Raw genomic sequence first — 15,359 nt, 5'->3', positions numbered from 1 at the left:
GATAAGAAAATCATAGAATCACAGAATCATAGAAACGCAAGGTTGGAAAGGACCTACAAGATCATCTAGTCCGACCATCCTCCTATCACAAATACTACCCAGTAAGCTACTAAATCGTAGTAGCTGCACCTAGGAAGGAACAACCACATGTATCAGTACAGGCTGGGGGATGACCTGCTGGAGAGGAGCTCTGAGGAGAAGGACCTGGGGGTCCTGGTGGACGACAGGTTGACCATGAGCCAGCAGTGTGCCCTCGTGGCCAAGAGGGCCAATTGGATCCTGGCGTGCATTAAAAGGAGTGTGGCCAGCAGGTCAAGGGAGGTGATCCTCCCCCTCTACTCTGCCCTGGTCAGGCCTCAACTGGAGTACTGTGTCCAGTTCTGGGCTCCCCGGTACAAAAAAGACAGGGATCTTCTGGAAATAGTCCAGTGGAGGGCCACAAAGATGGTACAGGGCCTGAAGCATCTCCCCTATGAGGAAAGGCTGAGAAACATGGTGCGGCCTGGTTCAGCCTTGAGAAAAGAAGACTGAAAGGGGATCTTATTAATGTTTACAAATACCTTAAGTGTGGGAGACAGAGGGATTTGGGCAACCTCTTTTCAGTGGTTTGTGTCGACAGGACAAGGGGAAATGGCCACAAAATGGAGCACAGGAAGTTCTGCACCAATATGCAAAAGAACTTCTTCACAGTGCGGGTGATGGAGCACTGGAACAGGCTGCCCAGGGAGGTTGTGGGGTCTCCTTCTCTGGAGATATTCAAGGCCCATCCGGACGCCTACCTGGGCAACCTGCTCTGGGGAACCTGCTTTGGCAGGGGGCTTGGACCCGATGATCTCTGGAGGTCCCTTCCAATCCCTACAATTCTGTGATTCTGGACAGCCTCTCCCTTTGGGTCACCGCAGTCTTTTTGGGGCAAACTCTCTGCCTGGGGGAGACCATGGTAAAAACTGCGGTCAGAGAGACTGCCAGCAGATAGGATGGACTTGGAAGGGTGGAGGGACAGAACCCTGTGCCCCACTGCACGAGCTCCACAGCCACCATGGCAGCACGCTGCGGGCGGTTGTAATGCGCTGGGTGCCCCTCCCCATGCTTGGTGGGCACCATGTGGTGCCACCCTCCCAGGGCCATTTTCTAGGCAGAGGGCAGGGGCGCAGCGAGAGCAGGCGGGTGCGGCCTGGTTGCACAGCTTTCCCGGGCCGCCCCTGGCCAGGCATGGCCCCAGTCCTGCTGAAATGCAGGGTCGGGCGCTGCGGCTGCTCCGAGGGGGCGGCCGGCCTCGACATAAGGAGTGGAAAGGATGTGCATTGGGTGAAATTAGGTTAGTCTATTGATCAGGAACTCTGACTGCACAGTCAGCAGTTTTCTCATTCCTGTTTAATATGACTGGAAATTATGCTGCATCCAGGTTGAGATAATGGGAAATCACTATCTGAAAAAAAGGCCAAGGTGAAATATTGAAGTTCTTTAGGAAGGTGCAGGGGGATGGCAAACATTAAGTAAAGAAACATCATCAAATTTAGTTAAGAAAGGTGGAATATACAAATGCATTACAGATCTGGACATTTTAGTCAGTTATCAAAAAACTATAATATGACATTTCTAATCATAATCATAATCTAATCATAGTGCTACCCATCAGCAACTGACAGAATGAGAAAGGGGGAAAGCAGTATGAACATTTAACAAAAGGCAGAAATTGAAGTGTGCATGCCCATAGCTCTAGCATTGCACTCAGAGAAATAGCAAGAGAGGAACTTTGCAGTCACACACACAAACACAAAAACACTTTGACATGAATCCAAAAGCATGTATGTACTGAAATGTAAACCTATGTTTCTGAAAATCATCCAGCCCTTTGAGCTGGCAGGTTCCATAGAATCATAGAATCATTCAGGTTTGAAAAGACCTCTAAGATCATCTAGTCCAACCTTTAATCCAGTACTAAAGTCCACCACTAAACCATGCTACTAAGTTCTACATCTACACGCTTCTTGAAGGCCTCCAGGGATGGTGACTCAGCCACTTCCCTGGGCAGCCTATCCCAGTGCCACACAACCCTTTCAGAAAAGAAATTTCACCTGATATCCAACCTAAACCTCCCCTGGCACAACTTGAGGCCATTTCCCTTCATTTTATCCCTTGTTGAAGATCTTCAATATCTAGGATTAAAAAAAATCTCCCTCTATAATCCAGAAACAGACAGCAACCTTTACAAGGGTAACTATCCTCCACAATTGCCCACCCCACCTTTTTCCCTTTTATGTCTTTCTCATTTCACATCTGCTCAGATAAAAACTGAAGGTGGATTGGCCCAGACAATAATCCTGAATATTGTCAGAGAATCATGTACAAAAGAAACATTCTAGGTTGTAGTTATCAACGAGGATCGTGTCTGAATTTCATACAGCTCTAGAACAAATTGCAGAAACTGGCTGTGGAAACCCAATGGAGCACTGAGATATGATACTTTCTGCAAGATGTCTACTTCTCTGACTGCTGATGAAGCAACACTAGAGAACCATGTGTGCTGCACCAGCTGGAAGACCCTTCACAAGAGAGTTGAACTCCGAGCAGCTCCAGAGATGCAGGACTGAGTTCAGGCTTCCTACAAATCCCACACAGTCTTGTCGCAAGTTCTTTTGAAATAGTTGCTTGCTTGAAGTATCAACTGGGGTGCCCACAGGCACCCTGCTAGCAGATAACACAGCACTGACTGTTAGTTGGCCTCAAGACCATCCTCTGTGCCATTATCTGCAGCAGTTAGATGGGGCTGTGTGAAGTCTACGCAGGCAATGAAACTGGAAAATCCTGAAACTCTGACCAGAACTTCCTCTCAGAAAATTTTCACCCTGTATTTTTAGATGCCGATCAAAACCAAGCAATGTACAATGTCTTGTACTCAGACACTCCAACCAGAAGTGTAATTCAGAATATACTCTCTCCTTGTAAAGAGAGGAGAATTCATTAGTTGGTATGCTTTAGGCAACCATTATTTATTTATTTGTTTGTTTGTTTGTTTGTTTTGGAAATCCAGTGTATTTAAGAATAGCAAACTTACTAATTAAGCTGCTAATCTTGCTTCTATTCTTAATAAAAAATAATAATTAAAAAAAGCAACAACCAGAAGTAGGAGAGATAAGCCTTTGCTTATGTACAGTGGTCTGGACACATTAAAAATTATGCAGGAAAAATAATAATCAGAAAACAAACACAAAGCAAAAATAATATTCGTTCTAGCACTGAACTGAAAGCTAATGAGCCCTCACTCATGCAAATGACATCAAATTTGTTCCAACTTGTACAACTGCAAAATGTCCTCCATCAAAAACAAGAGCAATTGGCAAATTTGTTGGTTAATCAGTACTGCCAAGCACTATTGTCAGTCTCTAAAACAGCAACAGCAGCAGGACATCTAAATTGGGTGCAGCAGCATTTGCCAAACTGTTGTCTTATATCACTTGTACAATTGAACTGTCAGTGATATCTTTTAATAGAGTGCCATTAATCTCTTCAGAGCAGTATCAACCTTGGTCAAATGCATTATAGTCTTCTGGACAGGCCTGTGTCTTTTCTATAAGTTACCTCAATAGCAGTCTATGAAGAAACTGGTTTAAAAAGGATGTAAGTGAAGAATACCTAACCTGATGGAACAGCATGAACATATAAAAGAAAGGTATAGCTAGACACTTTCATGATGGAAGGAGAGGAAAAGAAATGGAAGATGAAAATAGGGAGGATGGATTTCAAAAGCAATGCTATGGAATAAAAGAGCCATAAAATATTACTAAAGGAAAGAAAATGAAAGAAACTTAAGGAAACTGAAGACCGTCAGTAGTCTTGGAAGATCCAGCAATAAAATAAGTTAAGGAATTCTGTACCCCCGCTGATGAAACAACTGGAAATGCCTTCAAATGTAGGTTGTGCATGGATTGCTTGAAGAAACTCAAAAAGTTCTCATTTTTCTTTTTGTCACAAAAAAATTCGACCTCCAGTAATCCCATCCCAAGGAAATCACTCTATTTTCTGTATCGATCTCTGTTCAGTGTAAACAAATTCTGTGTGCAAATATCCTCAGAACTCAACTGCAGTTCATCCTTGTTGTAACCATGTTGTATTTTTGTGAAGAAACAGAACAGACAAGAAAAAGAAAATATTTTCGTACTTATAATTTATGTATTATATATATATTCCATTCTGCTATATACAGCTCAAACATTTACTAAAACACGCTTCTCCCCAGCTTCTACCATCTTATTTCAGCTACCATTTGTCAAGCACTGTAAAAGTTAGAAAACAAGGAGGAAACAGGAATATCTGAAAGATCACAGGACATATTTCATTCAGTATCTTCCAAACTCTTTTCCTAAGAGTTTAACACCTCTCAAAGATATATCTAACCTAAAGACATGAATCATGGCTAAGAGCCAGAACTGTCACTCTTTCATAAAATATTAGCATACAAATTGTTGTGTCTTTTTTTTTTTTTTTCAGACAATGCCTGCTATAGTAATTTCACTTGAGATCTGAAGGGGTGAAAGGCACGGACTCCTGATGGCTCTTGAACAGGAGACCTCTATTGCCATTTTTCACCACTACATATACTTTCCCCATAGCCCCATGCGTTGTCCACATGCCCAAATCTGTCATACAATTGGTTAGAGACCCTCAGACACATGCCTCAAGCCAGCCAGCAATTGGCCACTGCCCAAAGCTCATCTTTAACACTGTAGCCAATTTACTTTATCTTGACCTTGCTCAAGTTTTTGATTCTACCACTTTTTTCCTCATTATCTGTAATTCAGGGACGTGTGAAACAGCGCAAAGCCACCTGCAAATTCCTTTCCCACAGAGATCCATATTTTCATTTTTATTTTTAATTCTAAATTATCTCCAAGAAATTATCTGAAAGGTGATATTTCACCTGTGGAATATTTTTCTATTTATTTATTTATTTAAATCAGTTTAACTGTTGGACTGCTACCCAAACACCAACTTAAAAAACAAATCCTAAATACCAATAATTGGAACAGAGAATGGCTTATCCAATGTCCTGTTCCACCACCAAAATGAAAAAAAACTTTTACTTTTAAATCAGAACCATCATTTCTGTAATAGCAAATAGCAAACCAGAATACCTTTCACTTAGATCTCTGGATTTGCTGCTTTTTATTAATAGTATAAACACTCATACCAACTGTTAACAGATAATGTGCACATTTGTAAGTTACCCTTAATGGCTCAGTAGCGGTACTCAGTGAGAATGGGACTGCATATCTGAAAAAACTGTTGCCTTTAAAAATGAATAAAATCAGTAACAAGGTAATCTTCAGTGCATGACATTTGCATAAAATTAAATATGGGCCCAATCAAGGAAACTCTATATTAACACAAGTGGTCATGTTGAAGTAACCAGCATCGCCTACATAAATAATATAGCATAGTTTGCATTTTTAAGTGAAGGCATGTTAATTTTGTTGGTTGGTTCTTCAACTAATAACTGAACACCTTTTGGTTTACACTTGGAACAATTCTGCTAAATTCAAACGTTTTAATAACCTCTTGTAATTAAAAGAACACAGACAACCTATTACTCAGAAATGTTTTACCCAATCAGTTGGAGATTGATTTGGGAATTGCTTTACTTTGTAACTTTTGTCAAAGCCTTTTCCCCTTCCTCCCCCCCGAAAAAAAACAATAATCCAATAAAAACAAATGAAAACAAGAATCAAACTCACAATTTCAAGCCTTGATAACTGTATTTTTCCACTTCCAGTAATAACTGGAATTTGTGCTTTTAAATTAATTAGGAAATGCTATCATCATGAACTGCATATTGCTCCAGACTCTTTAACTACTTAATTAGCTACTAAAACACTGCAAAGGAGCTGACATTGCATTAAAAGAGGAGCAAAAAGATCAATTCTCCACACATCCCCAACCCTTTTACACACAAAAGTTTGTGTAAGCACTTACCTGCTGGGTAGCGTTCAATAACTGGCCAGTTGTCCACCTGTAATGTGGCATTGCCACCACTTCTCGTGAAACGTACTACGTGGTATTTTCCATCATTAATGATTGCGTTGATCTCTTCGATAGAGATGTCATCCGTTCCAACATTAAACTTAACTCCAATTTTTCCCTGGTGCTGCATGTTAAAGAAAAAAAATAAAGGGGGAGAAGGGAAGGAGAAAAAGAAGAACTAATTAAGAGTTGTTTTAGTAAGACAGACAGTCTGTCATATAGAAAAAGATTTTCAACAACATCTTCCCTCCTTGGATTTAACTTCTGAAGGCTTGCATGTGGCAGTGACAAGCCTCCTGACAGTTCAGTAAGTCCAGGACGTTTCTTTGATGGATAATTGATATTCCAAATGAGTTATTTCACCAAATTGAGTTCTCTCTTTTTCCAAGACCAAGACAAGGAGGGGAAAAAGGAGGATGAAAGCTCAAGTTTTCTTTCTTTGCCCCCCTCCCTCACCTTCAAGAGAATTAAACACCTTTCTTTCCTTTTAGGCTTTCAAAATGGAAAGCATCAGAGCGTCACTTGGAAACTTGGAAGAAGTATGAGGATTTGCATTTCTTATTTTTATTTTTTTTCCCAGTGGAGAGAGCCTTTTCATCACGTTGTACTAACTCCAAATCATTAAGACAAGGATGGACCAAGTGACAAATGGAGTTTCCTGATCTGAGCTAGAGGGGAGTGAAAGGTATTTGTGAAACAGACAGCATCTTGTTCTCACTGAAGAGCAAGACTGATTCTTCTGCTGAGATTAGCTTGTAAACTCCTGTGTCTGAGAGTGCCTCCAGCTAAGGAGGCTTCACACACATGTTTATACCCAGGACTAAGGCTGTTGGTTTTACAGTTAATTAAGATATTGGCATGTTTTCATTTTTATTGTCTTTTAAGTATTGAAATGAATGTGTTAATAGGACATTTAGAGTTTAACAAAGACTTTTAAAGTGTGTTAAAAGTTTAACTTAAGGGCCTCATGATTTTTTTTTTCTCCTATAGAAGCAATTATATTCCTGAATAAGGACATCTATTAAATTAAGGAGAGAAAAAAAAAAAAATCCAACTGCACAGCATGACATTAGGGGGTTGTGCATAGTAAGTGGCAAGCTTATGTGAAATTTCATGCTGTTCGTACTGGTACTTCCTTCTTAAAAGTTAAAAAACTCCTTAAAGTTTTTACACTACCATGTACCAATGAAACATCTCACCTCATACCTCTTGGTATGAATACCACTTTGATCTTTCCAGACTCAGCTTTTCCTCTCCAACAAAACTGTTGTGTCTCTTCCCTCTTTCTCTTCCTATCCTGGCAACACACCTCACAGTAGGTGTGTCCTGTAGCTCCTCACCTCTGGAGGTCTCCCAAGTGGTTAACTCAGGAGTTCTTCCACTTTATTTTATTTTTAAATATCTGACTGCAACTTCCAATACCGCCTGTGTTTTCCATTTACACAGTTAAGCAGCTGCTGAACACCCCTGGAGAAAGTTCCGCAACCCTGTGGAAGCTCTCACCACACTAAGTTGTACTTTTCTTCATTTTGCTCTCACTTCTTCAGCTATGATTTTTTAAAAACTATAAAAGGACCATTTTATACTGAGATTTGCAGAATGACTCTGGAAAGCAAATTGTTAAATTTATTTACTTGCTCAGTTCCTTAATCAGGTTCTAAACATACCTGTTCTCTCCTTGTGGTTTGTCTTAGCATTTCTCTATTGACTTTCTCTATCTCCTACTTTTCCATGCCTATAAGGTGTCAGTGAGGAATCTACCTCACCTAGCACACACACTCGCCTTCTTCCGCCTCAGGTGTGAGTTGCAGAGCAATCTCCCAGTTATCCTGGGAGAATAACCATAGCTCTTCTTTATTGCAGCTGGTTCAACTATGGTTTAGAATAGATTTCAACACTTTTCTCCCATGGATGCAGTAGCTTACTTGCTTCACCTGTTTCTTTCATATGCTTATATACAGAAATATATACAAAGAAATACAACATTGTTTTGGCCCTAATGCCATCTCTTCTTTTGAAAATTTATGAAATGCAGAGAAATGGCATGCTAATGATAGTGACATATGCACCCTTTCACAACACTTTCAAGAAATCAAAGGCATTGAGGATTAAAAAAAAGCCGACTAATTTCACAGTGATTCATAATTATACTGTTCATAACCTACACTTTGCATACCTGCTTTTCTATTTGCTATATATATGTCTGTATATATATATATATTCTTTTAGATGAAAAAATGACAAGGGAAAAAAAAATCTTTCAGTGAATAGGACAGGTGCAGGCAAAATGAAGTGGCATAAAAGGTGAATATATTATCACCTTTTCCAAAATAAGATAATGTAGTGCTGCACTGTAAATGGCTAGGCACTGTCAAGTGAAATTAATGTATTACAGGCACATGTGCAGACCTTTAGCCTTACTTGATACACACATACCTGCAAGTGAAAAAATAAGTTTCCCTGACTTCCTTACATTTGTACAGAAGTAGTGTGCACAGCGCACAAAGCACACAGCTGCATTAGCAGAGTATATTACTCTAATAGCTAATAATATACTATAGAGATTATTTTTGGGTGTATTTCTAATATATTTGTGTAGCTGAAAATGTGAAAAACTTTATATTTAAGGGAGATGTTTCTTTTTCTTTCTTTTTTTTTTTTTTTTACACCTCTTCAGCATCTGTGGGAATTTATGTAACCTCCTGTAAAACAAGGGAGCAAATCTGAGTTTCAAGTTTAACTCTTATCATTAAGACTTAAAAATATTGAAGTTTGGCCTCTATCATGCCAAACGTGATACGGAGTAGAACCCCATTGTGCACGGCACTTTAAAACCTCAATATACAACTAATGTTGTGGATCAGCTGAAGTACAGTAACCTGTTCAGATAACCTGATCTCAGCCCCATGATATTTAATATAATTAGAAAGGACTGCCTTTTTAAAAACTGAAGCATACTGAATTACTATTTCCACTTCTTAACCTTTGCAAGCCTCAGTTACATAGTGCAGTAGTAGAAATACAATTTCCTTTATAAGTTGTTCATCCATAATAATCTTTTAGTTAGTCTTCCAATCAGAAATGGCCTCAGACAAATGCTTAGTCAGAATTTCCCTCTTAGCATCCTCATGATGGGCACTACAGGAATGTTTGTGTATTACTAAGTACCACAATAAGTCAGCGTTACTGTTGAATGATAAGTCAGCATTACTGTTGAATGATGTTATCCTTGCCAGTGACCTGAAATAGCAGAGCATTTCACGCTAATGTTTCTAGGGGTTTATTTTTGCCCACTGGAAAAGATGACCATTTCATAGCTCCCTGGTAAAAATCAAATCTGTTCATAGTGTCTGTAGAAGTCTACTTCACTCTTTACAGCTGTTAGCTTGGTTTCATTTTTCTCCCAGTTGAGAGAGAACATAGTAATGGAATCAACTCATTTTCTATTGTGTCTTTATCTAATCTGAACCAGAACAGCTAAAATAAAAGAGTATAGACATGTAGGAAACGGGAAAGTCTCCAATATTCTCTTTGACAGGGGACAGAAGATAGGACACTTTCAGGAGAAGTAAAAAAAAGTTCAAGAAACAGTGTAAACATTGTCCTGTGTCTCTGGAACTTTGAACTTCAACCCACAAAACGCTATGAATATTGTTTGCAAGTATCACACCACCACCATTCCCTGGGACAAAGCAGCAGATAGACCTCTGATTCACCTACAGAGAAACTAAGCAACACTGAACTCCAACCAGCAGTTCTTCAGAAAAACATAACTTGCAGTTTGCAGGTGTTTTGTGCTTGTAGCTCTCCTGAGATCAGGGTTAACTTTCTCTCTACAGCACCACCCAGGCAGATGAGGACACTTGGTGTTACCTCAAGTAACCTTACACGTTAATGCAACATGCCACATAGGCTTTGCCTACAGTTTAACCTCTGCAGTCTAGCCACTTGTAGGAACCCAAACTCACAGAGTGAAGATGAATATGTTAATGGCTTCAAGTTAGCTTCACATGAGCCAGCAATGCACGCTTACAGCCCAGGAAGTCACCACATCCCAGGCTGCATCAAAAGAAGCATGGCAGCAGGTCAAGGGCGGTGATTCTTCCCCTCTACTCTGCTCTCATGAGACCCCACCTGGAGTACTGTGTTCAGCTCTAGGGCCCTCAGTATCAGAAAGACATGGACCTATTAGAGTGAATCCAGAGGACAGCCACAAAGATTATCAAGGGGCTGGAGCACCTCTCCTACGAAGACAGGCTGAGAACTATTCTATGATAAAAACGTGAGACCAGTTAGACAGAAAGATAGGACTTAGAGGTGGAGGTCCAATTCTATATTCCCAATGTGCTCTGAAATGTTAAGAGTTTTGATTACTCAGACAGTATAGGTGCATGCCTATATACCAGTCATGTCAATGTATTTTGTCTTCAAAAGCACTGGCAGCTACTATTGTACTCTAGCATATTTTCAGGAATTGCGTGCTTTAAATTCTTCTACCTTGGCTTTAACAAGCTTCTGACAGCACTGTAAATGCTGATAAACACGAGAACCAAGTGAGAAAGGTGAAATGCAAAGCAAGCCAGCAACTGACAGTGCAATTTGTTTCCTGCCAGACCCTGCTCCTGTGCTACCGATCTGCCAACTCCAAAAGCAATAAAAGTTACAGTAGTATAAAATACACATATATACATCTCCAGAATAATGATATTTTCTATGGCATTGTCAGGGTTTTGCTGCTCTCTGTAGTAATAATTCTGGAATCAGTCAAACAGCTATGTGCAAATTTGGCACAACAGTAGTTTTAGAAGAGACCACAGACATCCTAAGCTCATAATACTTACAACCTTTAACCACTTCCAAAGAAAAGTAATAAAACGGTGACTCCCCCAGGTGAACAAATAAAGAAAAAACAAAACAAAACAAAACATTCATGCCTGCCAGCTTGTATCTTATAAAATCACTGCCCAGAGGCACAACTTTCTGGTGAATGCAGTTAACAAAATCTTAGAACTAACTGATGGCTTACTTTGATTTTATTAAGGAATAAATTTATTGAGCTCAACTGAGAAAACAGAGCAATTTCACTCAAATATAATCAGAGGCCAATATTCTATATTATAGAAATGCATGCAGAATCATTAAAATAATTATAGTATGAATCCTCTAGGGACATGTCTATGCACAAATAGTACTGTTTTCTCAGGAAGTGAGGAGGGGGATGTATAATGGACAGAAGATACATTTGAACTGCAAGATTAATTGAGTAACTACATATGTTTTATCCAATAGTATTTCTTATTAACATCTATTATCTTCCAGAGGAAATGTTTCCTGGGGAAGGGCTTAGAAAACATTGTTGTGGTTTTGCCTGGGAGAGTTAATTTTCTTCATAGATGCTGTTTTTTTTTTTTTTTTTTTAATAAAAATTCTGGCGATAACACACTGATGCTTTAGTTATTGCTGAGCAGTACTTACACAGAGCTCATTAATGACTTTTCAGCTTGTTGTACTGCCCTGCCAGTGAGGAGGCGGGGGGTGCCCAATGAGCTGGGAGGGGACACAGCCAGGACAGCTGACCCAGACTGACCAAAGGGACATTCCTACCATGTGGTGTCACACTCAGCAATAAAAGCTGAGGTAAAGGAGGAAAAAGGAGGAAAGGGGGGATGCTTGGAGCAATGGCATTTGTCTCCTCAAGAAACCATTATGCATGATGAGCCGTGCCTTCCTGGGAGTGAAGAGAGATAAAAAACAACTTAATTTTCATCAGCAGTAATAAAATATTTCAGTATACTGCAGGAAAGTTTTTGGTCTACTGAAGGAAAACTTACTATAGGCATAGACATTCTTGCATCTTCCCTCATCCCAAGTACTTACAGTGTGGTTTTGTCTCTTCATGAGCTCAGAAAGGTAACTATTTCCTGCGATGAATTACAGCTTTCAGCATATCACTGCTTGACGTACTGTAGAAAATGTAGGAGGGGCTTGAAAACTCTATCATACAGCTAGCAGGCAAAGTTATCAGTCCTAGGTTGGCACTTCAAGCAAGGAGGAAAGGTTTTTGTTGATGTTTGGTAGGGTGCATCCACTCTGTATTCAGTCTTTTATAGATTGTAATCTAACAAGACTGAAGCTGTTCAGTTTCTCCTTCTTTTCCCCAAAGCTGTAAATACTTAGCTATGGTGGAGACCAAAAATTCTTTTCCCTTTCCCGATTGCTAAGTGAAGAGATTAACCTATTTCCCATGATCCTTCTTTCCAGTTCTCAACATTTATTTGCATCTTTCCTCATATTTGCTTGTTTCTTAAACCCGTAGCTCTGCAGTCCTTGGGATATGAGAAAGCCTCTTTTCATTTTAAAATAAGTTCCTAGTTCTGATAATTGTACAGAAAGGCTTAGAACCCAAAGCCTTATGGGCTACTGCAAGAGCAGGCTAATAGAAAGAACTGAAAATCTGTTAAATCCCATGATTTTAAACTAAATGCTTTACTTTTTTTTTTTTTTCTCTAGTTGGAGGCACGACACTCTGCAATTGACAAATAATTTCATTACTTTCATATCAAATCTGAGCAACATGCAGCTAAGTGGTGCTTCCTTTCAATCCACTCTCCCAGAAATTTTGACTGCTCCTCCTTTATCACTGGACCCTGCTTCTGGAAGGATTTGTTCTCCTTTACTTGGCGCTCAGCCTCCTGCTTGCTAAGACAGTGGAACTAGAGGGATGGATGGACAATACTTTCTCAACTACTCTACAAGACCTTATCTACAGTTGACTGGTCTGGTTGCATGGCTTTCAAGGCCTTGGGGAAGAGTCTGTTACACAGTGTGCTTGCATTTAGGAAGTTTTTTCATGACTTTAAGATTTGAGCTATGGCTGGAATCCCAAATGCTACCATTGGATTCCTGCAAGAAGCACAGTGCGGTCTGTGGTACCCATTCACACACACCACTCTAATTTATCTCAGCAACAAAACACTGTCTACTACTACACTTAGTCACTACTCAAACTATTCAGAGAGGAAAAATGCTGTCTGCAGAGCCACCAATGTTACCAATATTTCCTGCAGCATCTGTACATGCTCACCTAAGTGAAAACCATAGTGCACATTTTTCATCTAGCAGTGACAATACAAGGCACTTCAAAAACAGATCTTTAATCATAAATATACATCAGCAAACCTTTTTTTTTCCCTCCCCTAATTTTGGAGACCTCAATCCATTGTTTAATGGATTTTGTTAAAAGGAGAGAGAGAATTTGCAATATATCTTGTTCTAATATTTTATTCAAAAGCTCTGTAAGATCATCTCATAAACCTTTAAATGACCTCAGTCACATGCCATTAAGGTAAATATATTTTCTAAATTAATACAGAAATAGTTAAAAAATATTGTTTACCTGATACCCTTGGTTGATGTATAAAAAATAGCACTATCAGCGTAACAATATTATGTATGCAAATACATGCAGATGCCACCAGAGATACTTCACTCTTAAATGTTGTTCTGTAAAAATTAAGAAACTTCTTGCCTTAAACCAATGACCCTTACAAGAAGTAAGTGAAATACAAGTTCAACATCATACTAATTTACAACTGAGGCATATATTAAAAACCAAAAATAAAATCTATGAGGCTTACTAACTGGAGAAGTGACACGACTTTATTTATTTATTTATTTATTTAGTCACAAAATGTCATACATCCACAGAATAAAAATCCTCTCAGTAATGTATCATGGACTGCCATGCCTACCATCTTGGCATTTCAGAAGAGGAAGAAGCTAGTCTTCACTGCTATGACATAATGATTTGTATCACTTTCTGCTTTAAAATATCACCTTCTGCTCAGTCAGGTTAAATCCCTGGTGACTGGAAAAAGGGAAACCCCTCCCTAAACCCCTTCCCCTACACTTAAAAAGGGTAGGAAGGAGGACTCGGGAAACTACAGACCGCTGAGCCTCACCTCTGTACCTGGCAAGACCATGGAACAGATCCTCCTGGAGGCAATGTTATGACACATGCGGGACAAAGAGGTGATCCAAGACAGCCAATACAGCTTCACCAAGGACAAATCATACCTGACCAATTTGGTGGCCTTCTATGATAGTGACTGCATCAGTTGATAAGGGAAGACTGACCAATGTCATCTACATGGACTTCTGTAAGGGCTTTTGATGCAGTCCCACACGACATTCTAATCTCTAAATTGGAAAGATACAGATTTGAAGGGTGGACCATCCAGTGGATAAGGAATTGGCTTAATAACTTTACCCAGAGAGCGGTGGTCAATGATTCTTTGTCCAGGTGGAGGCTGGTGGTGAGTGGTGTCCCTCAGGGGTCTGTACTGGGACCGGTGCTTTTCAATATCTTCATCAATGACATAGATGATGGGATCGAGTGCACCCTCAGCAGGTTTGCAGATGATACCAAGCTGAGTTGTACAGCTGATACCAAAGAAGGAAGAGATGATGCTATGCAAAGGGACCTGGACAGGCTGGAGAAGTGGGCCCATATGAACCTAATGAGGTTCTACAAAGCCAAGTACAAGGTGATGGACATGGGTCAGGGCAATTGCAGACATCAGTACAGGCTGGGAGAAGAACTCATTGAGAGCAGCCCTGCAGAGAAGGACTTGGGGGGTTCTAATGGACAAAAGGCTTGATGTGAGCCAGCAGTATGTGCTTGCAGTCCAGAAGGCCAACTGCATCCTGGGCTGCATCAACAGAGGCATAACCAGCAGGTTGAGGGAGGTAATTGTGCCCCTCTGCTCTGCCCTCATGAGGCCCCACCTGGAGTACTGTGTTCAATTCTGGGGCCTCCAGCACAAGAAAGATGTGGACCTGTTAGAGCGAGTCCAGAAGAGGGCCACAAAGATGATCAGAGGGCTGGAGCACCTCTCCTATGAAGAAAGGCTGAGAGAGCTGGAGAAGAGAAGGCTGTAGGGAGACCTCATTGCAGCCTTTCAGTACTTAATGGGGGCTTATAAAAAGGATGGAGAAGCACTCTTTACTTGGGTGGATAATGATAGGACTAGGGGGAACAGTCTTAAACTAAAAGAGGATAGATTTAGATTAGACATTAGGAGGAAATTCTTCACTGTAAGGGCAGGGAGTCACTTGAACAGGTTTCCCAGAGAAGTTGTGGATGCCCCATGGTTGGATGGGGCCTTGGCCAGCCTGATCTAGTAGGTGGCATCCCTGCCTATGGCCAGGGGGTTGGAGTTAGATGATCTTTAAGGTCCTTTCCAACCTGAGCCATTCTATGATACTACATAATTGTTGTCACAAATTGCTCTAAATATTGTTACAGCCATTTGATTTACACATAAAACTCAGTAAGC

At 40.2% G+C, this 15,359-nt stretch overlaps 1 protein-coding gene across 35 annotated transcripts in view; it reads right to left on the bottom strand.

The window, feature by feature from the left end:
- The window catches only part of NRXN1 (neurexin 1), a 725,132-nt gene that overhangs the window by 116,269 nt on the left and 593,504 nt on the right, over positions 1-15,359 (bottom strand). For all 35 annotated transcript variants that reach the window (XM_080583915.1, XM_080583904.1, XM_080583905.1 and 32 more), the window contains one exon: positions 5,974-6,145. In XM_080583915.1, coding sequence (XP_080440041.1) covers positions 5,974-6,145 — 172 coding nt within the window. The remainder of the gene's footprint in view (positions 1-5,973; positions 6,146-15,359) is intronic.

The sequence above is a fragment of the Anser brachyrhynchus genome (assembly GCF_964034855.1).
Source record: "Anser brachyrhynchus genome assembly, chromosome: 3".
In the NCBI taxonomy this organism is placed as follows: domain Eukaryota; kingdom Metazoa; phylum Chordata; class Aves; order Anseriformes; family Anatidae; genus Anser; species Anser brachyrhynchus.
This window is presented reverse-complemented; position numbering and strand designations above follow the sequence as displayed.